The following is a 21,901-nucleotide window of genomic DNA, read 5'->3' as shown; positions in this document are numbered from 1 at the left end:
CCTCACCCCTCGCCCCCTCCCCCACTGTCACCTCCTGCAAACACAGCAGCCAAGCCGGGTGGGCAGCAAGGCCTCCGGGAGTTATTTGTTCCCCTCTGGCGCAGGGAGCAGAGGCCACTGCCTGAGGTCACCAGGCCTCTGAGCCATGCCTGGCTGGGGGGCAGGAAAGGGTGGAGAATTCTGTGTCTGGAATGCTCCAAAGTGGTGGCCACGGTGGCAGTTGATAGAATGTCCCTCACTTATCAACCTCCTGTTTACTTCACTCAGGCCAGGCAGGAGGGGCACCACAGTGGGTTGGGGTGATGGCTTGGGGCTCATTTGCACATGGCAGAAACAAGTGTGGCCCTCTGCCTGCCTGCCTGCCCACCCTTGGGGGCCGTGGAGTAGCTGTCCCCGAGCCAACGCCCAGTCCCACAGCCTCCGTGAGGCCCACTGGCCGAGCAGAGTGGTCTGTGGGACTGTCAGTGTGTGTCTAGGTATGTCTTATGGGGGTACCAAGGGGGCACAGGCAGCCCTGGCCCCTGTAGGGTTATCCCAGTGAGTCCCCGTGTGTGTCCCCGTGTGTGTCCCCATGTGTGGATAAGGTGGGGGTGTCTGGGAGCCCACATGGGTGCAGGCAGAGCTGGGGGTGCCGCTGACCCCAGGGCACCGGAGGGTGCCTGGTCCATGCTGTCCCATCCGGCAGGATGGACCCCTTCGAGGACACACTGCGGCGGCTGCGGGAGGCCTTCAACACGGGGCGGACCCGGCCAGCTGCCTTCCGGGCTGCGCAGCTGGAGGGCCTGGGCCGCTTCCTGCAGGACAACAAGCAGCTTCTGCAGGACGCGCTGGCGCAGGACCTGCACAAGGTGGGCTGCGGGGAGGAGGTGTGGGGGGTGCACCAGGGGCAGAAGGGGCGCAGAGGTGGTGTAGCTGGGACAAAGGTCATGGGGACGCTGCATCCTGCATGAAGGAACAAAAAGCCCATCAGTCCCAGCTCCTCCCACAGGCCCGAGCTGCTCTTCTGCGTTCATCCCTCCAGCATTTCCACACTCACACAACAACTATGTACTGAGCACCTACTATGTGCCAGGTACTGCTCCAGGCTCCAGGGACACAGTGTAGAATAAAACAAAGTCCCCATGCCTATGGAGCCAACCTCCTGGGGGGAGACAATACAACAGTAAACAAGTCATTGCACACATGTCGGGCCCTAATGAGTGCAGTGGGGACACTCCCAGTGTTAAGGGGGAGTGAGGGGCCAGGATCAGGTGCTGTTTTATGTCTGGGGGTCAGGGAAGGTTCTCTGAGAAGGGGGCATCAGAGCAGAGACATGAAGGAGAAGAGGGAGAGATGCACATGGACGCTGGGGAAGCGGCAGCGGGTGCAGCATGTGCAAAGGCCCTGAGGCAGGAGGTGCTGGGTGTGTTTGTGCTTGAGGAGCAGCGGGCTGCTGGCGTGGCTGGAGGTGGGTGGGAGAGGCAGAGAGAGACCAAAAGTGAGGTCTGGGGAGGGGGGTCACACCACGTAGGGCCCTGTAGGCTGCAGAGCACTTGGGCTTCACTCTGGGTACAGTGGGCATCATGGCCTCTGTCTGAACCTAGGACACTGTCCAAGGGGCTGCCCCCAGTCACCTCTTCTTTGGACAAAATGTCCCCTGCTCTTGTCTAAAGGCCACAGTGTCTAGATCCTCCCCTGGCCTGCTGGGCTCCCTGGGGACAGACTCCTCTCCCGCCACTGAGCCTTTGTCACCGTCTACCTGCCGGCCCAGCCCGGCCACCTCTGTGACACCTGACCAGACTGTCTGTCTGGTCCCTTTTCTCCCTTTGGCTCGGATTTCACCTCCTGGCTTCCCATCCCCACTCCAGGAGCCTGGGCCCCACAAAGGGAGCAGCAACCCAGAAAATTTAATCCAGTCCCTCCCTCTGGTCTTGGCCAGCCCGCTATCCCACCCCCAGCAGGCAGCATCTACCCAGCACGGCATAAATTCTCTCATTTAACCTCTGACAGCCCTTCTTGGTAGGGGCAGTCACGCCCAGTTACTCCCAGAGGGGACTCAGAGAGGGAACGTTCTTGCCCAAGAGCACACAGCCAGGAAGAGCAGAGCCAGAGTTGGACCTGGCTCAAACTAGCCGGCGCTTCCAAAGTCGTGGTGTTCAGCTGAGTCCAGACTGTCCCGAAAACTGGCCCAAACCTGGCTCAGGCCCCAGATGACTTAACCAGGTGCGGTAGGCAGGCCACAAGGCTGGCTGTGCAGGAGCGTGGGTGGACACAGGTGCAGCTGGAGGCACAGCCAGGCAGCACTGGGGATGTGGTGTCCTCCAGAGTCATGGCCCGGTCTCAGGCTCAGCTCCGGCCCTGGCCTGCCCCGGTTCGTTCACAGGAGTGCACACACCTCAGGCAGGGAGACAGCCTGGCTCTGGAGCCACCCTGGCCCTGGCCTCTAGTCACAGCCACTGGCTGGGTCTCTCCTGCGGAGGAGGGGCACATATTAGCTGGTGGAGATCAGGACAGTATCCCTACGATTTTTGTCTCCTTCTCACTCCTGTCCTGGAAACCTGATGGTGGCCCCTGACCCCTGGGCTGTGGGAGCTGATGGCATTTACCCAGGGATGGCTGTGCCTCGTGTCCCCTGCAGACCAATCTCCACACAGTGGGCCACAGCAGGCCCCACTGACAGTCCTGTTAAAACCTGAGTCGGATCCTGTCCCTGCTCTGCTCAGTGGTCCTCCCCCTGCTGCCTGGCTCCATCTCCTTGGCGACTCTGCTCCTTGCTAAGCAGTAACAGAGCAAGCTGCGCCCACCTTAGGGCCTTTGCACCTGCCAGGACCTCTGCCCAGAATATTCTGCTTCCAGGCGTCTACAGGTGCCCGCCCGCCCTCGCTGCCTCCTCCGGATCACTGCTCATATATCCCTTTACCCAGGAGCCTGCACAGCCCATCTTGTACAAACTAGAGTGAACATGCACACCCGTGCACACACTCGAGCACACTGTGCACACCCGCGCACGCACACTCCAGCGGTGTCTGCCCTCTCCCTGTGCCACTTTTTCCATAGCACCTGTCCTGTGCTAGTGCAGCCATCAGTGTTCTCACGGCCATGATGGCTGTCCCCTGCAACATTAGCCCCAGGGGGCAGGTTTCTCCATCTGCTTTGGTCATGGCTGGGTTCCCAGCACAGGAGCAGCACTGGCACACAGGAAGCCAGAGGAAAGGAGGGAATGAATGAATGAATGAATGAATGAATGAATGAATGAATGATTGAATGAATGAGTCAATGACAGCAGGCCTTGCCTGGAGGAGGCTGTGTGCTCCCCAGCGCTCTGGCCACCTGCTGATCCTGGGGGTCCCGCCCCTCCCCCAGCCGGCCTTCGAGTCCGAGGTGTCTGAGATCGCCACCAGCCAGGGCGAGATTAACTTGGCCCTCAGGAACCTGCGGGCCTGGATGAAGGATGAGAGAGTGCCCAAGAACCTGGTAAGCAGGCCTGGGGGTCAGGGCAGGCGGGGGCGTCAGGGACTATTTGCTCTCCCTGGTGGCCTCTCTGGGTAGGATGGGGGGTGGCTGCTGAGGGGTCTTGGGCGCCTCACGGCTCACCCCCGGCTCCTGACCCAGGCCACACAGCTGGACTCAGCCTTCATCCGGAAGGAGCCCTTTGGCCTGGTGCTCATCATCGCCCCCTGGAACTACCCCCTGAACCTGACACTGGTGCCCCTGGTGGGTGCCCTCGCCGCAGGTGAGATCCAGCCTCCACCTTCCCACTGCCCTTCCCTGCCTTGAGGCCTCAGGACCACCCATGGGGCCAGGAAGGACATGGGGGAACTGGCACCAGGTGGCAAAGAAGGCCTGGTTCCACGTGGTCCACTGTCTCCAGGCGATGTGGGCCTTGGGCCTGTCATGTCACCTCTCTGAACCAGGTTCTTCACCTGAAAATGGGCAAGGCCAGCATCCACCCTACAGGTGTGTGGAGTCTGGGAGTGGGCTACCTCTCTCAGCTCCCCACTGCACTGCCCTGCAGGGAACTGTGTGGTGCTGAAGCCATCGGAGATCAGCAAGAACATTGAGAAGGTCCTGGCCGAGGTTCTGCCCCGATACCTGGACCAGGTGAGCAGGGTTGTGGGGCACCTGGAACAGGGACAGGCAGGGCCCTGTGGGCTGGACAGCCCTGGCATGGCCGGGCCTGTCGGTCAGACCCAAGTCCCAACATCAATCCTGTCACCTCCCCTCTCAGCCTCAGTTTCCCTCTGAGGGACAGAGAGGGTGAGCTGTCCCCTGGGGGTCCTGTATCTGTCTGGTCAGTCCTGCTCATCCAGCCTCAGCCCTCCCTCCAGCCATGGCCGGACCCCACCTCACACCTGCTAGGTTGGACTGCCTGTGCCCAGCACCCTTGGGGGCTCCCATCCCTCATCTCACCCCACCCAGCCTACCCACAGCCCTGGCAGCTCTGGCTCAGGCCAGGCAAAGGCGGGGAGCAGGGTCTGGGTAGGGCAGGCCAGGCCACGCTGGGCTCTCCAAGCTGAGGTTCCAGAGGGCACCCTCATGTGCCCCGTCTTGCAGAGCTGCTTTGCTGTGGTGCTGGGTGGGCCCCAGGAGACGGGCCGGCTGCTGGAGCACAAGTTCGACTACATCTTCTTCACAGGTGAGGCCAGAGAGAGGCTGGTGGGACTGGAGGGGCGGAGGCCTGAGCCCAGCCCCTCCCTCAGAGGTCTCATCCCTATCCTTGGGAGTCCCGAAGGGACCAAGGCAGCCCGCCAGCCAGGGGACCCAGACTGGGCCAGCGCTGGGAGAGGCCCTTGGGGCTCCCTGACCCACTTGCTTCTTGACCAGGCTGGAAGCAGCGCTGGACCTCTCAGGACCCCTCAGGAAGGGACAGAGTCCCATGTCCAGGGCCCCAGCCTGCTCTGCCAACCGCAATCTCACAAATCACACAGAATCTTCCCTTGCTGAGTTTCTGCTGTGCCAAGCCCTTATATACTACCCCACTGCCCCCAGGGCCTTATATGAGACCCCATTGGTCCCCACGGCACTCCCTGCAGGCAAGACAGAGCCTCCTGCAGGCTGGAGACTCAGGGTGATGAAGGGACACAGTGCCCTGCCCAGGCTGGGATCTGCACACAAGCCCTTGGTGAGAATTGATCCCAGAGGTCACCTGCCATCATGCAGGCATGTGCCCATGTGGCCCAGACACCATCTGGCTTCAAGTGACCAGGACAAAGTTTCTAGAAGAGAGGAAATTTCCCTTGCATGCTGCACATGTGGTCAAAGCAGGAGACGATAGTCTTGCCCTCTCCTCTAGGCCACGCCTCGAGCACAGGAAAAGCCCTGCCTGCCCCCATCTGGGAAGGGGGTGGTGATGGGAGCAATGGGGTAGGGTCCTTAGATGCTGGAAAAGGACAGCACCTCCTGCAGATGCCCACGGGATGTGAGGAGTGGCAGGAGGCGGTGAGAGGTCTCCAGCCCACCTCCTACCTCATGCCCCACAGCTTCAGGTGGGTGCTGGGCCTTGGCCACCCAGGATGAGGGTGCAGAGCAAGGGAGACCCAAGGAGGCCAGCATCCAGGCCAGGTCCTGGATCAGCCCACGTGGAGGCCAACAGTCCCAGCTGGGACCTACTCTGTCGCACCTCCTGACTTCAGACCTCAGTTTCCTTCTCCATAAAACTGGAAAATCCTTAAATCACAGGCCTGTCCTGAGGACGGATGAAGTCAAGTACAAAGTCCTTTACTGCAGCATGTACCTCTGGGAAGCATCCCTCCTTCCCTCAATGCCCCAGCCTGGAATGCCTCCTGAGAGCGCATGCCACATGCCAGACACTGTTGGAGGCTTGCGACAGTGCAGGCACCAGAAAGACAATGGGGCAGAGAGCAAGCAGGGAACAGGATGGGAATTACGGGGTGATGTGGGGTGAAACCCTGGCCAAGTGGGCCAGGGCAGTGTGGGGAGCAAAGACTATGGGGGCGGGGCCCTGGCGACACCCCAGGAACAAGGGGAAGGAGTGGGTAGGAGGGAGCAGGGATGAGATCAGGGAAGTGACAGGTGGATCCTGGGCTGTGAGCCTTGGCTCCTGTGGGGACTAGGACCATCCCATCCGGGGAAGGGTTCCTGAGACCCAGCTGGGCTCTAGGGCAGAGGAGGCTGAGTGGGGGAGGAGGGGTGTCAGGCCCCATGAGGGCAGCACAGAGCAGAGGTGAGGCCAAGTCAGGCAGGATGTGTGGATGCCACATGGCATCAGCTCCAGCCAGTCCACTTAGAGCCCAAGGGTCACAGGGGAGGGACGGGGGTGGTGAGGGAGGCCAGCTGCCAGGTTTAGGTCAGAGAGAGGGAGACAATGTCAGCCAGGCTAAGCACTGAACTCCAGCCTTGGGCGATAAGGGGTCACCAAATGTTCCAGAGAAGAATGGAGAGGCGGGGAGGGTGCAGTGGGGGCGTGTTAGACAGAATCGCCTGCAAGGTGAGCCAGGGTCAAAGGCAGGAGCTGAGGGGCTCAGCTCAGGAGGGAGCCGGGGCCCTGTGGTGCTGTGTGTGCCAAGCATCGTCTGGGGCTGTGCAGGGTGGGGATGAGCAGAGTCCCGGGCTATGGGTGGCAGCGAGTGGCAGGAAAGGCCAGGGGAGAGCTGGCTCTGACCTAATGCAACCATCTCTCAGAGGAAAAGTGGGGCCCCAGACTGAGGCCATCCCACCTGGTGCAGGTGACTGAAGGGCCACTCGGGTTTCTTTTCACACCAAGGGAGTCCCCGCGTGGGCAAGATCGTCATGGCTGCTGCCGCCAAGCACCTGACACCCGTCACCCTGGAGCTGGGGGGCAAGAACCCCTGCTACGTGGACGACGACTGTGACCCCCAGACCGTGGCCAACCGTGTGGCCTTGTTCCGCTACTTCAACGCCGGCCAGACCTGTGTGGCCCCCGACTACATCCTGTGCAGCCCCGAAACGCAGGAGCGGCTGCTGCCCGCCCTGCAGAGCACTATCACCCGCTTCTATGGCGACGACCCCCAGAGCTCCCCATACCTGGGCCGCATCATCAACCAGAAACAGTTCCAGCGGCTGCAAGGACTGCTGGGCTGTGGCCGTGTGGCCATCGGTGGCCAGAGCGACGAGAGTGACCTCTACATTGGTGAGTCCCACTCTCCCTGCCACAGCTCCCCCAGGGATAAGGCCCTTCCACGCTGGAGGGGCCACAGCCGGCCCGAGTCTGGGCCCCCACCCGCAACCACCGCCCCGCTGCTAGAGCCCAGCCCGGGTCCACGGTTCCCAGCGGCACAATTCCAGGACGTTGACGCTCCACGTCGCTGTGGTCCTGAGCTTGTGACTCCTTGACTCCAAACTCTGGTCCCACAAGCTCTGGATTTGCTAAGCTCTGACCCCAGGTTCTAGGGTCCAGAGTGCTGAGACTCCAAACTTCCGTCCCACCATGTCCTGCTCCGTGAGGTCCTGACCCCAGATTCTAGGAGCCCAGGATCTCAGGTTGCAAACTTCAATGGCCCCGTCCTGAGCCTCCCAGTCTACTGGGTCTGAATGGCTCAGCAGCTCAGGGTGACACTGTGGCTCCAACATTCTGGGATGGTGTGACCTCGGACTCTAAGATCCCGACACCCTGACCGAGACCAAGGTTGGGGAATTATCTGGGGCCCTGGCCAGGGTCCTGGGTTGTGTGGCATGGGGGACAGCAGAGAACAGGGTGGGGTGAAGGGAGAAGAGATGAGGGACAAGGCCAGGGCCAGTGGTGGGAGCATGACCCGGATGACAATTGAGACTCTAAGGGTCTCAGAGAGATTGGATCTTGGGCAGCAGGGCTGGAGGCAGATCCCAGGCAGGGCAGGATTGGAGCCCTGAAGGGTCTCTCTGGAAAGAAGTGGAGCAGGAGTCAAGTGCCTGGACCATCCGGCCAGGCCTGTTAAGGATGGGGGTCTCCTCACCGTGTCCCTAGGGAGCCCCCGCGTGGGCAAGATCATCATGGCTGCTGCCACCAAGCACCTGACACCCGTCACCCTGGAGCTGGGGGGCAAGAACCCCTGCTACGTGGACGACGACTGTGACCCCCAGACCGTGGCCAACCGTGTGGCCTTGTTCCGCTACTTCAACGCCGGCCAGACCTGTGTGGCCCCCGACTACATCCTGTGCAGCCCCGAAACGCAGGAGCGGCTGCTGCCCGCCCTGCAGAGCACTATCACCCGCTTCTATGGCGACGACCCCCGGAGCTCCCCATACCTGGGCCGCATCATCAACCAGAAACAGTTCCAGCGGCTGCAGGGACTGCTGGGCTGTGGCCGTGTGGCCATCGGTGGCCAGAGTGACGAGAGTGACCTCTACATCGGTGAGTCCCACTCTCCCTGCCACAGCTCCCCCAGGGATAAGGCCCTTCCACGCTAGAGGGGCCACAGCCGGCCCGAGTCTGGGCCCCCACCCGCAACCACCACCCCGCCGCTAGAGCCCAGCCCGGGTCCACGGTTCCCAGCGGCACAATTCCAGGACGCTGACGCTCCACGTCGCTGTGGTCCTGAGCTTGTGACTCCTTGACTCCAAACTCTGGTCCCACAAGCTCTGGATTTGCTAAGCTCTGACCCCAGGTTCTAGGGTCCAGAGTGCTGAGACTCCAAACTTCCGTCCCACCATGTCCTGCTCCGTGAGGTCCTGACCCCAGATTCTAGGAGCCCAGGATCTCAGGTTGCAAACTTCAATGGCCCCGTCCTGAGCCTCCCAGTCTACTGGGTCTGAATGGCTCAGCAGCTCAGGGTGACGCTGTGGCTCCAACATTCTGGGATGGTGTGACCTCGGACTCTAAGATCCCGACACCCTGACCGAGACCAAGGTTGGGGAATTATCTGGGGTCCGCAGGCCCCGTGCAGTCTGGGGAAGCCCTTATGGTCCCTGCCTGGGACTGTGGGGAGACTTTCTTCCCTGTAACATCTCCGAAGCCTGGAGTCCTGGGAGGTCAGGTTTGGGACCCCCTGGCCTAGAGCCCTGGGTCCTTGGCCCTGCCCAAGCGCCCTACCCTGGGGGGTGTGTTCCATCTGCGGCCTTGGTGCTGAGCGTCCCCTGTGCCCTGCAGCTCCCACGGTGCTGGTGGACGTGCAGGAGACGGAGCTGGTGATGCAGGAGGAGATCTTTGGGCCCATCCTGCCCATCGTGAACGTGAGGAGCCTGGATGAGGCCATCGACTTCATCAAGCGGCGGGAGAAGCCCCTGGCCCTGTACGCCTTCTCCAACAGCAGCCAGGTGGGCATGGCCGCGCTGGGCCATGGTGGGGGCAGGTGCCAGCAGTGGGCAGTGGGAGTGGTGGCAGCAGAGGGGACAGGACTTCAGGGATGGTGTCCCTCTTGGCTCCGTCCCTGCCCTCTCCCCAACCCCCACCACACTCCTCTGGGCCTTCAGTGGGCGGCCCCTTGGGGTCTTCTCCAGGGCCGTGTCCCCTCTAGGTCAGCCCCTGCCTTCCTTCTTCCTTACACATCTGGATGCGGTGACCCTGCTCAGTGCCTGGATCATTGAAGGCACATGGCACGTGCTGGGGAATGACCAGAACATGCAGGCCTGAGAAGGATCCCTGGCTACCCCAATCCCTTTTGACACCTGTGTGGCCAGCCTAAGAGGCCCAAGGTGCCTCAGCTTAGGACACACTGAGAGGCACCCACAGTGCCCACACACCCTCCTCAGGCCCCCTCCACCCTACTCTCAATAGATTCCCTCCCTGTCTAATGTTTTTTTTAATAAACTTTTTATTTGAGAATAACTTTAGATTTACAGAAAAGTTGCGAAGATGGTACAGAGATCCCGTGTCCCCCATTAAAGGGCCCTTACATTGGTCAAAACTGAGAAAGTGACATCAGTACACTATATACTTTCTTCAGATTTCACCAGTTTTTCCCTTAATGCCCTCTTTCTGCTCCGGGATCCAAGCCAGGGTCCCATGTTGCAAGAACGAAGCTTCTCAGCTTGAAGAGTGCTGGCTAGGTCTCCTGTAGAACGTCCCTGATCTCAAGTTGTCTGGTGTTTTTCTCATGATTAGGTAGGGTTCTGGCTCTTTGGAGAGAATACCACAGAGGCCAGGACCAGTCTCTTCACATTGTGTCGGGGGTACGCGAGGCCCACATGTCGCTGGAGAGGTTGCCTTCTGCATGCGGTCAAGGCGGTGGCTGCAGGGTCCCCACTGTGAAGTTACTATTGCTCCTTTCTTTACTTGCTGGAAGCAATCTCTAAGTCTAGCCCACCCCCAACAGGAGAGGGAGTAATGAAGCTCTATCTGCTGAAGGGGGGATATCTACATATACTTTCTGGAATTCTGCTAAGATTAGTCTCTTGAATTATTTGCTGAGATCAGTATGGACTCATGTATATTTATGTGAGTCTATTGGCTATAATCCAGCCCCACATGATGGGTTCCAGGCTAGGGTGCTGGTGCGCCAGTGTTCCTGTGACATGCCCTAGCCTTTGTGCTTTGACCCCTTCCTTCCTCCTGGTTCTACAAGAAGCTCCAGGCTCAGTTTGTAATTTCCCTGCCCCAACTCTAGAACCAGCCCTTCCTCCAAGGAGCCCTAGTTTCTCTGGATACTCTAACTTGAGAAAACACTACATAGGTGTTTTAGCAGGGGGGTTATCTGGCACAGTGGCTTTCAAGCTTCTCTGACTGCCCAGCACCGGTCCTAGGACACACAGTCACATGTAGGACACATGTCACATAAATGTGACCTGCCCTCTTTGCTCGAGAGCACTCTAATGCTTACTGCTCCATCTTCTACAGCTGTTGTTGCTGGTAAAGCTGGTTTTGATGCAATGAAACGACATCTGAATCCACTGGTGTGGGGTCCACTCTGCCCCCCCTCAGACAAGCCCTGACCCAGCCGTTGTCTTAGAGCCACACTGATGGGAACTAGATATAGTGAAATCGTTGTGCAGTGACTATTTAGTGTCTACCCACCTTTTCCTTTCATTTTTTAAGTAAGCCTAGATTGAAGAGGAAGATCCTTCATTATGTCAAACAAGGGCCAAGCTCATGGTTCTAAACTACAAATCTGGCCCATCATCAGGTCTTTCTTTATGTGTCCCCTGGGCTCACGCCACATGAGCTCCTTGGCTTCCCTGTCCCTGGGCCTCCACTCTGCCTGAACGACTTGGCAGGTACCCCACATCCCTCCCCTGGGATGCTTCCCTGACAACCTGGCACTGCTGTCACTGCATCCTCCATGGCCCCAGTTGACTCTCGGTCTGTCTCCCCCTCAGGCCTGAAAGTGTGTCCCCAGCACCCTGCACAGGCCACACATGAGCAGATGCTGCCACACAACCACACAGCCCGCCTGTCCCACCACACCACCTTCAGCTAAAACAGTGGCCTCAGACCCTTTCTGAAACAAAAGCGGGGTGACCGAGTTCAGCCCAGAACAGGTCCTCGGCCCTGAGGGGTCCGGCCGGTCGGTAACAGTCTTGTGCACTTTCTGCCCTCTCCCAGGTGGTGGAACAGGTACTGGCCCGCACCAGCAGCGGGGGCTTCTGCGGCAATGACGGCTTCATGCACTTGACCCTCACCAGCCTGCCTTTTGGAGGAGTGGGTAGGTGCTGGCAGAGCTCTACCCTTCTGTCACCATCCTCAGATTGAATCGCAAGTGACACTTGAACACATTCTCACCATAAAACATTCAAGCCCACCCTTGGTCTACAGGGACAGGCAAGGGGGCCCCTCTTTACCGGTCACGTCCCAGTGCCTCCACCTTGCTCCCCTCCCCGTGCTCTGAAGTGGAACCTTCTAGACCTGTCTCCACACTTACATATGTAGGCGGGCCCACAGATACACCATTTTGGTGTTTTTAACACAACTGTGATCACATTGTCCACTGTAGGGCTACTTGCTTCTGTCCCCAACAGCAAAACATGGTGTCTGCCCGTCAGCACACACAGTGCCTCTGTGTTCTCTCTGCTCCGTGGCACGGCTGCTCCCCCAGCCCCCTCGCCATGTCCCCTGCGAACCTCGCCACCTCACGCAGCTGCTGCCACAGCTGTTGTGACTCCCCCACCCGAGGGAGAGTGCAGATGCCCCGATACAGCTGCAAAGTCCTGGCCTCCAAGTTGGGAAACCTCGGAGCTGGTCACAGCAACTCCCCGGCAGGCTGTGTGACCTGGGGCAGCTACTTCCCCTTGCTGAGCCCACTTCCTCCTTGGCGACATGGCAGGGCCAGAGCAGGGGATGTGAGGTCCCTCCGTCCACAAGCAGCACCTGTTCAACTCACGCCCCCCCCATTCTTTTGCTCTACTTTTTCTTTTTCCCATAGCACTCATCACAGTCCAGCCTACTACATAATTTACTTGTTTATTGCAGGCCTGGCCTGTCTACTCTGCCAACGTGTCTGCTCCTCAAGGGCACAGCTCTTTGTCTGTCTTGTCCACTGATATACCCCAAGTGCTCACAACAGCACACCTAAAGGTGTTTAATAAATATGTGCTAATGGCAAACTGCCCCTGGTGGCACCTGTGCCACAGGAGCACGCGGCAGGTGGAGAGCTGACGCCACGGCAGTGCACCTGGGTCGCTGCACCAGACCCCACCTAGCTAGCCCTCTCCAGCCCTAGCCCTCCTCAGCCCACCTCCTCCGCCCCAGGGAAAAGTGGGGTCTGTCTGCGGGCAAATCTGAGGACAACCCCCACAGCTCCCAGCCCCTGACTCACAGCGTCTTGAGGTTGGCCCTTCCTGGCCTGCCCATGGGATCCTGCTTCACCTTCTCTCCAGCCCCCTGCTTCCCTGCCTGCTACTCCAGCTACACTGAGCTCTGTCCAGGTCTCTAACACACCTGGTGTCACCCACCTGTAAGGCTACCACTTGTCCCCAACCCTGGGCCCCTCTTTCCCCCACCTACCCTCAGCTTCGGTCAACTACACACTCCTCACTCACTCCAGGAAGCCCTCCCTGATTATGCCCTCACTCCACTCAGGCTGTGTCCCCTGGACTTCCCTGGCCTGGGTCCTTGTCTGCCTCCGATCTAGACACTGAGGAGAACACACAACGACACAGCATACACTGTGTCCCTTAATACCTGCTGCAGCCCTAGGTGGTGGGTGCCACTGTCACCCCATGTCACAGAGGAGATCGAGGCACAGTCTGTTGCCCTAGATGACACAGCTAGTTTGTAGCAGAGCCAGGATTCAAGCCCAGTCAATCTAGCTCTGGAATCCACACCTTTGACCACTGTCTGCACGTCTTGCCTGGCACCTGGTGTCCCCAACATTTACTGAGCTGGTGCTGGTGCCAGGCTCAGGACCAAACCCCTACCCACAGTGCTTAATGATTAGCCCACTGGACAGGTGGGAAACTGCAGCTCAGAGGAGTTAAGCAACCCACTGAAGTCCCACTGTGTGTGACTGGCAGAGCCCAGGTCTGCCTGACATCCCCTCAGCTGGCCCTGGGGGCCTGACCACCTGTGTTCTGTGCCACTGTACAGGTGCCAGCGGGATGGGCAAGTACCACGGCAAGTTCTCCTTTGACACGTTCTCCCACCACCGCGCCTGCCTGCTGCGCAGCCCCGGGATGGAGAAGATCAACGACCTCCGCTACCCGCCCTACTCGCCGCGCAACCTGAGGGTGCTGCTGGTGGCCATGGAGGCCCGCGGCTGCAGGTGCACGCTGCTCTGAGCCCATCGGCGTCCCTCCCAGGCTCATGTCTGAGGCCACCGCCGCCACCTGCAGCTGGTGGACGTGGCCTGGGGTCCAGGACACAGGAGGGAAAGAGCTGCCATGGCCACAGAGCAGCCTGCTCAGCCCACACCAGTGCTTGCCCCCCTCCCTCCCGGGGCTTCCCTTTCCTGACCCTCAGCCTCCCCCAGCTAGGATGCGCCAAGGGGAGGGAGCACGGGAAACAGCGCAGTGACCCGCCCCCTCCCATGCTAGAGGGCAGATGTGGGCACCTCTGAGCCTCCCATCTTCCTGTGGAGGACGCAGCAGAGGGGCCCTGACATCATGGAACCACTGTGACCTGGGCCATTCCTCTCTGAGCCTCAGTTTTCCCATCTGCACAATGGAGATGATTAAAAATTACACCTCCTGAGATCGTTACAAGGATTAAATCAGGGAGTTACTGACTGCAGCTCCAAGAGTCCTCCCCACTCTCCTGCCAGATCAGGCTGCGATGCCTGCAGCAGCCTCTCCCTTCCCTCAGTCTGGGCCTTGGGGCTCTGAACACCTTACCCTCACCATGCCACACACTGGACTCATCCTCCCGGGCCTCCCAGCCACTCGGCCGCCAAAGCCAAAACCCCAGGTCTCCTGTTTGACACCCTTTCTCACCTCCCAAGTCACATCTTTGGGCAAATCCTGATGATTCTGTAACGCCACGGGATTTCCCCGATTGCACACGAATCACCACACGCAGGGCCAGGGCCTGGTGCAGGCCACTATCCGCTCACCTCCTTCTCCGCAGGCCTGGCCCCCCTCCTCAGGGCACCCGCTGAGCTTCCCAAAACTCACTCGGACCTTGTCCTTCCTCGGTGTGTCTCTCTGAGGACGACAAGTTCCATGTCCCTAACAGTCCTTAGGACGCTCTGCCCACCTCTGGGGACGCGGGTCACCAAGCCCCTCTACCCCACACTCAGCCAGTCCCTGTCCTCTCCTAACATGCGTGTCCTCTGTCCGAAGGAGCCCTGCACACGCTGGACGTGCCACTGCGGGCCGGCACGATCCCGACGCACCGTCAGCGTAGACACCACCTCCTCCAGGAAGCCTTCCCTGACCACCACCCCTGACAATACACGCAGACTGCCGCCGCGGGTCCCTCTGCCACAGAATTCACGGGGAGGAAACCCAGGAGGGTGGAGAGAGGGGTCCCCGAGCCATACAGATCCAGGCACAGGTCAGGCGGCCGCACCCCGCCGCTCCAGGGCGGGGGGAGTCACTCAACGCCTCCGCACAGTGATAACGATAGTTCCTCCGCACGCGGCTGCCGCGAGAATGAGAAGACGCCGCGCGGGCACAGCGTTTGCGCGCGGAGTCGCTGCGGCCCGTGATTCTCAGCGTTCCCGCGGTCGTCACCGCTGTCCGCCCCGCCCTCCCACGGCGCCAGGGCGACCCGGAACCGCTCCCTAAACCACGCCCCGGATGCCCCGCCTCCAGCGGCTCGGGGTTCCTTCTTATTGGCCCCTCCAAAGCAACATGGCGACGCCCCACAAAACTTCAAGCGCCGGCTCTCTCTTAGCCAATGAGAGGGAAGATCTTGCTGGATCCCGCCTCCTCAGCATTGCCATTGGCCAATCAGGCCACAGCATGAGGAAGACAGTCGGCCCAATGGCAGCGCCCCCGAGTGTAGGCTCCGCCTCTCGGCTGTCCGGCCCTCTCGGCTGTCCGGCCCTCTCGGCTGTCCGGCCCGCTCGGCCAGGGAAGGAGCTGCGGCACCGCAAGGTGGGCGTTCAGGACTCGGCCGTGGAGGCCGGGCCTGGGCAGCGCGGCGTCGGGGGCGAGCATAGTGTCCCTGTTAGCTCCACCAGCTCTGCGCCCGGGCTTCATCTCAGCCCGCTCAGGACCCGCGGCCTCTGTGTCCTTTAGCGTGTAGCGGGATGACCGGGACGCCGGCACCTCAGGGCGCATGCGCCCCCAGCTGGGCACCTTTGGCGCCCGTGGGGTCAGAGGTCACGGGGAAGGTCGCAGAGGGTGCTGGCTTGGGTGCTTGGGACTGAAGTCAGTGGTCCAAAGAAGTGGGGCCGCTAGAGATTGCAGGTCACGGAAGGGGCACTTTTGAGCTCTGTCCAGCTAAGTTTCAGGCTCTGGGCTCACCCTTGGCATATACGAACTCTCTTAATTCTCATGACCACCCCCTCACCCCCATTTCACAGGTGAGAAGACTGAGGCCAGGTGACGTCACCTGCTCAAGGTCACTCGGCAGGCTAGGGGACAGTTCCAGGAGGACCTTGAAGCTGGGGAAAGGAATTTGATCCTGGGGATTATTTAAGCTTTTAAGAGTTTACAGCAGCGGAGGCCTGCGTTTGAATTCTGCGTCCACCCGTCTAATGTGTGACTTTGGGCAGGGCCCTTAAGAAACTGAGCTGCAGCTTCTCATGTGGGCCTTCCTTGTAAGGTCCTTGTAAGGACAAGAGGGCAGTACATGTGACCCCTTGCACCCCTTTGCCTGGCACAAAGTTAGTTCTCTATGGGGGAGGGAGCTAGGAGGCAGGAGCTCTGGGAAGGGAGGGAAGAGAGGGATAGATTTTAAAAGTTTCTTAGGCGAGATAGTTAGAACTTGGGGTCCACAGGAACTCACAGTTGAGCTCGGTCAGGTTGAGGGGTTGGGAGGTGTTCTGCCATGTATGGGGTGTGAGTAGGGCACAAGATGACACGGGGGCCTGGGGTTGAGCTTCAGAGCTGCATTGCCAGCTTTCTGGGGAGGACGGATCTTGGGCACACCCCAGGCCTCCCTCCCTTTTTATGCCCCCAGATGCGCTGCCTGACCACACCCTTGCTGCTGCGGGCCCTGGCCCAGGCCCAGGCTGCATGTGCAGGTAGGAACAGGGATCCTTTCCTGGGGGCGGGGGAATCCAGTCTCCCAGCATGAGGTCAGGGCCACAGAGCATCACCCCTCTCCTTGCAGGACATCCCGGTGGCCGGAGCCTCCACAGCAGTGCAGTGGCAGCCACCTATAGTGAGTAGCAGAGCGGCCTATGGCTTCAGGCTTCCCTGGTCCTGTCAGAGGTGGGGGAGGAGATCTGGGTTCTAATCTTGGCTTTGTCAGAGGCTGCCTTCTCTGAGCCTCAGTTTCCACTCTTAAAATGAGGGTGATGATTGAAATTGAATGTGATCATGGGGGCAGAATCCATTGTTGTCGAGGTTAGCAGGTGTGACCTCAGCTCCACTGGGTGTGATGGGCAGGTGTGCCAGGTGTGGACCTTGGGTGCCTGCACCTCTTCAGGTCCCCTGGTGAAGGTAAGGGCCCAAACCCCTCACCTGCCGCCGTCGACTCCTCTTTAAAGCCCTGCTTGAATGGCCCCCAGTGCCAGAGGCTGGCCTCACAGGCCCTCGCCGAGGCTGGGAAAGTGTTGGTGGATGAGCAAACCCCCCAGGGAGTGCAGCTGTTGGGCATGGAGGTGAGGACAGCCTCATCTCCCTGAGCTGGATTCCTCCTGCCATGGTCTCTCCGCCCGCCTCCCTGCAGAGTATGTGAACATGCAGGAGCCGGTGATGGACATGCGGTCAGTGACCGATGGGGCAGCTCGGACCCTGCTGTGGACCGAGCTCATCCGAGGTGGGTCCTGGGGATCAGGGGACAGGGCAGACTGGGGATGGGGGGCCACGGATGTGTCGGGGAGGAGGGTGCCCCATCCACCATGCCCATGCTGCCCACAGGCCTGGGCATGACCCTGAGCTACATGTTCCGGGAGCCAGCCACCATCAACTACCCATTTGAGAAGGGCCCACTGAGCCCGCGCTTCCGCGGGGAGCACGCACTGCGCCGTTACCCATCTGGGGAGGAGCGCTGCATCGCCTGCAAGCTGTGCGAGGCCATCTGCCCTGCCCAGGTGAGCCCCTGCCCCACCTGGCTGCCACCTTAGCCCCTGCCACTGGGGGAGAGAGGCCAGGCAGCCCTGGCCCGACTCTGGCTACCTGTGTGATGTGTGTCCCCAGGAAAGCCCCTTTCCCTCTCTGAGCTTCTTCCCCCCACTGTGAACAGGAATGATAAGGCCTTGTTGCTGGGGTGTTCTGAGTCAGTGAGCCAGCTGAGTACAGATTCCAGCACTGAGCGGACCATGTGACACGTGTGGATCCTGCCCTTGGGGGTCTGGTCAGGGACGTGGAACCTGGGCCTGTAAGCCATGGGTTGCACCTAAGGGTGTCTTCTTTTCCCTGGAGCCCTGCCTGTGTGCCTGTCACAGGCTGGCCCCAGGACACACATGCCACAGCCGAGGGTTCCCCCAATCCCTGATTATTGCTCTTCTGAGCCTGGCCTTTGGTTCTGTTAGTGGATCTTGCACAGGTCCCCAGAGCCAGGGTCTGTTGGTGCAGAAGCAGGAAGGTGCAGCCACATGCACCTGGTCCAGCCCCATGATGTGCCCAGCAAGAACCCCAGCAAGTTCGACCCCTTCCTGGTGGTATTCCTTCCGGGACTTAGGGCGGCTCCTGTTCAAGTTTAACCTAGTCCCCTGGACCACTCCCAGGTCCTCTGGTCTGTGGCCTTGATGTCTCCGCTCAAGCCACCGACCAGGAGCACATAGGAGAGTCCCGAAACAACAGTAGTCATGGCTTCCAGGTAGTGAGTGCTGTCACAGACCAAAAAAGCACTGTGCTAATCTCCTGACTTACATTATCTCACTTAATCTTTACAATGGCTCTGCGAGGTAGAGATTATTATCCCCAGTTTTATAGGCACAGAAAGATGAGGCTGCTAGCCAAAGGCCCCACTGTGAGTAGTGGGCATTATACTCCTAGGCTGGGGGGGCTAATGAGGGTTATTGTCAAGCACTTCTGAAGGTCCTCCTGGCTGTGGGGGGCCCCAGGCCATTCCTCTGCCAGCTGGCACAAGGCTGTACCCAGGAACTGAGAGTGAAGGACATTCCTTCAAGTCTGGGCTCTGCCCCTCGTTTGCTGTGTGGCTTCGGGAAGCCCCTCAACCTCTCTGAGCCTGTTTCCTCATCCGTCAGTTGGGGATAATTAGACCTAAGTCAGAGGGTTCAGCACACAATAGACAGCAATGGAGCACTTACTACAGGGTGAGACTCCTCGGGTAACGGCCCGCCCTCGTGGGAATTATGTTCCTGGGCAGGAGATACCAGCAGCTAACTAACAGACGAGAAGATTGTCAGCTGGGGCAAGTGCTGAGAAGGACACTGAAAGACCGATGTGGCAGAAGCAAGGGGTGGCCTCGGGAGGAGTCAGGCATCTGAGGGGGTGAGGGCATCCGTGCAGACACCGGGGGTTAGAATGAGCAGAGAAGGGTACACCCAGGGGCCGGGACGTGGCTGGGCAGTGTGGCAGTGCCTGGTGGCCACTCCCCCCAGGCTATCACTATCGAGGCTGAGCCGAGGGCCGATGGCAGCCGCAGGACCACCCGCTACGACATTGACATGACCAAGTGCATCTACTGCGGCTTTTGCCAGGAGGCTTGCCCTGTGGATGCCATCGTCGAGGTGAGTGGGCCCCGGGGTGGGGGAGGCTGGAGTAGAGGCTCCTTGCAGGGGCCTGACACAGCCATCCCTCCACCTCGCTCCCTGCTGCAGGGCCCCAACTTTGAGTTCTCCACGGAGACACATGAGGAGCTGCTGTACAACAAGGAAAAGCTGCTCAACAATGGGGACAAGTGGGAGGCCGAGATTGCCGCCAACATCCAGGCCGACTACCTCTACCGGTGACGACCTGCCCGCTTGGCTTGGCCCCGCAGCCCCTGCTGCCCAATAAAAGCTCTGACCCCCCCACTGCCTCCTGTCTTGAATTGGGCACTCCAGGGTGCCTGAGGCCTGTGGATTGCCCCAGCTGGATGGGTCGTGGTCCACCAGCCACGTTCTCAGTGGGTTCCTGCTGTCCACAACCCTTGCCAGTCCAGCAGAGTGGTCCAGCCTTCCCATGTGACTCCATGGGACCCATTGGGCCCTTTTCACAGCTGGGCCCAACCCACAGCGTCACTGTTGCCCACATCTTCCTGCGCATCTTCCCCGAGGCATGGCATCCATGGTTCTGGGTGTCTAAGGGCAGGGGCCTGGGCCTGCCTCTCCTGAGGGCCACCCACAACTAAGATTCTCAGGACTTGGAGCCTCCCAAGGTCTCAGGCTGAAGAACATCAAGTGGCAGCAACTCAGGCCAAGGCATCCTTGTTGGGTAGGGGGAAGCCTGCTCTGGGGGTGATAGACACGAGGGGTGAGTGACACAGACACTGCTGCCCCTGAGCTGGCCTTGCTTCCAGCCACTTCCCCTTTCCCCCTCAAGTTCCCCAACCAGTCCCCTGACTCACAGCTTGGCTTTTGTCCTCACGACTGCTTTGCAATTCCAGCAAAGCAGTGTGGTTCCCCTGGGGCTACATGCAAGCCCAGTGCCAATATCATAACCAAAATGGCCCCTTGAACTTCGTGCTGAGCACTGTGAAAGGGTCTTGCTCATTCTTAGCATTGAGAAGCCAGCTAAGAGGGTGAGATGACTTGCTCAGAGTCACAGCATGTGCTCGGGTCTGAGACCCTGAGTCCCTCCCTTATCACCTTCAAAAGCACTTTTTAAAAAAACACTAATCCCCCAAGATGTGTCTTGGAAAGAAGACGGGAGGGTGTGCTGTGGACCAGTAAGTAGGAAATGCCCCAAGTGCCCTCTGCCCTCAGGCAGGCACTGCATCTTAGACATGCAAGGCTCTAAGAAGGCCTGCAGCGAAGAAACCCAGCCTTTTACCCGCCCATTCCCAGGGAGCCCCTTTCATCCGATCACCTGCTGGCACCCAGGCCTACTTCCCAGGCCAGGCTTTGCCACCTTCCTTACAGAAGTGGCTCAGTCCCCGCTTGGGCCGCACCACTGGCCAAGGCTTTAGGGCCCCCATAGCTTGTGGCACTCGTGTTAGAAGTTACTGCAGGAACCGAAGGGAAGACAAGCCCAGGAAATGTCCGTGCATCCAGGCCACTGCTAGTCCTGGTGGATGCTGGAGATAGGAGCTCTTTCCAAAAATGAGCCGGGCTTAGAAATCTCAATCACCTCTAATTTAGCTGTTTGTAGACACAACCGCTGTTAGGTCATTGGCATAGAACCTATATTTGTGCACAGACATAGAATATTTTTATTAACCGGGTCAGACTATATCCAGTTCGTAACTTGGTTCTTTCATTACTGACAGCGTCTAAGGCTTCAGGAGCGGAGCTATACACCACCCTGTAACCACCATAGAGTCCCGTTCACCCCACACTGTGAAGTAATGACTTGAGGGCCCCCTCCGATGCTGTTTGGTTGTATAGAGGTCCTGTCATCAGAACAGACCTATGACGCCCACCCAAGCACATGTTCCCCAAATTTCTGAGGATACTGACTTTGGCTGTGACAGTTTCTGAGCCTGGCTCTGGGGCTCCATTTGTCCACCCCTCAGAGGCTCTTGCTCACTGCATGGGGCTAAAGGATAACCAGAGCTGAGGGGCCCCTCACCCCTCTGGTCCCCAGTGGGTAGGGTCCAGGCCTGCCAAAGTGCAGGCAGCTGGATGCTCCTGAGTCTCTTTTCAGGCCCCAGGACCTGATGAACCACATGGAGCTGATCAGTAGTGAGGTCACCGGGACCCCCCCTCCCCCCACCCCCGGCTGCAGGGTGTGGGACCCTGAGCAGAACAACACAACATGGCCTGGCCCTCAATGTCCTGCTGTCATTGAAGAAAAAGGCCCAGAGAGGGGCAGCAACCCACCCAAAGGCACAGAGTCCTGGGCTCCAGACCCTATTTCCTATCAGGCAGGAAGGTGTTTAAGTACCACAGGGTTTAGGTGCCACTTCACCTACGAGCGAGGGGCTCTCGGAGGTGGGGGAGCGTTCCGGGGAGACGCGGGTCCTGCACCCCAGGCTAGTCTGAGTGTGCTGGGGTCTCATCAGTCATGGGCCCAGCGAGCCCTCTAGGTAGGAGCTCCCCCAGCCCGGAGCTCGGCGCCTCCCTGCTCACTTATCCCCGCTCCAGACTCCAGTCCCGGTCGCCCGGATTAAGCGCCCGACGGCCCTGGATGGTCTCCCAGCCGCTGGCGGGGACCGGTCCGCAAGGTCCCGGCCCGGGCCCTGCCTCCCCCGCGGGCTCCCGAGCTCCGGGAGGGGCGGGGCGTCCCTGGCCCCGCCCCGTCGGCCCCGCCCGCGGGGAAGGAGTGAGCTGCGTGGGCGTCGCGGCGGGAAGCGCAGTGCAGAGTCCGGCCCGGCCCGCGCGGAGGCTACAGCGACGAGCGACTCGGGGTGAGTGCCCAGCTCTGCCTGCCAGCCCTGCCTCCCCCGCCCCGGCCAGGGGTCCTGGCGCCCCCCCCCGCCGGGGCGGCGGGG

At 60.0% G+C, this 21,901-nt stretch overlaps 2 protein-coding genes across 3 annotated transcripts in view; both read left to right on the top strand.

Moving 5' to 3' along the window:
* The window catches only part of ALDH3B1 (aldehyde dehydrogenase 3 family, member B1), a 20,121-nt gene extending 6,122 nt beyond the window's left edge, over window positions 1-13,999 (top strand). The window contains exons 2-10 of the mRNA XM_008581901.1: window positions 686-848; window positions 3,343-3,453; window positions 3,592-3,712; window positions 3,995-4,080; window positions 4,534-4,615; window positions 6,704-7,090; window positions 9,026-9,192; window positions 11,417-11,516; window positions 13,397-13,999. Coding sequence (XP_008580123.1) covers window positions 687-848; window positions 3,343-3,453; window positions 3,592-3,712; window positions 3,995-4,080; window positions 4,534-4,615; window positions 6,704-7,090; window positions 9,026-9,192; window positions 11,417-11,516; window positions 13,397-13,587 — 1,407 coding nt within the window. The 5' untranslated portion in view covers window position 686 and the 3' untranslated portion in view covers window positions 13,588-13,999. The remainder of the gene's footprint in view (window positions 1-685; window positions 849-3,342; window positions 3,454-3,591; window positions 3,713-3,994; window positions 4,081-4,533; window positions 4,616-6,703; window positions 7,091-9,025; window positions 9,193-11,416; window positions 11,517-13,396) is intronic.
* Window positions 14,000-15,276: 1,277 nt separating this feature from the next.
* On the top strand, window positions 15,277-19,341 carry NDUFS8 (NADH dehydrogenase (ubiquinone) Fe-S protein 8, 23kDa (NADH-coenzyme Q reductase)). 2 transcript variants are annotated; one of them, XM_008581898.1, is made up of 7 exons: window positions 15,277-15,345; window positions 16,376-16,439; window positions 16,529-16,579; window positions 17,090-17,179; window positions 17,281-17,453; window positions 18,930-19,058; window positions 19,149-19,341. In XM_008581898.1, exons 2-7 carry the CDS (start codon window positions 16,376-16,378, stop codon window positions 19,278-19,280), a joined length of 639 nt encoding a protein of 212 aa, XP_008580120.1. In that variant the 5' UTR covers window positions 15,277-15,345; the 3' UTR covers window positions 19,281-19,341. The 2 variants fall into 2 exon arrangements, with proteins under 2 accessions (XP_008580120.1, XP_008580121.1); XM_008581899.1 differs by lacking the exon at window positions 15,277-15,345 and adding an exon at window positions 15,756-15,776.
* The last annotated feature ends 2,560 nt before the right edge of the window (window positions 19,342-21,901 follow it).

The sequence above is a fragment of the Galeopterus variegatus genome, unplaced genomic scaffold (assembly GCF_000696425.1).
Source record: "Galeopterus variegatus unplaced genomic scaffold, G_variegatus-3.0.2 Scaffold2486, whole genome shotgun sequence".
NCBI lineage: Eukaryota > Metazoa > Chordata > Mammalia > Dermoptera > Cynocephalidae > Galeopterus > Galeopterus variegatus.
Note: the sequence above shows the minus strand (reverse complement) of the source record. Positions and strands in the feature narration are given on the sequence as shown.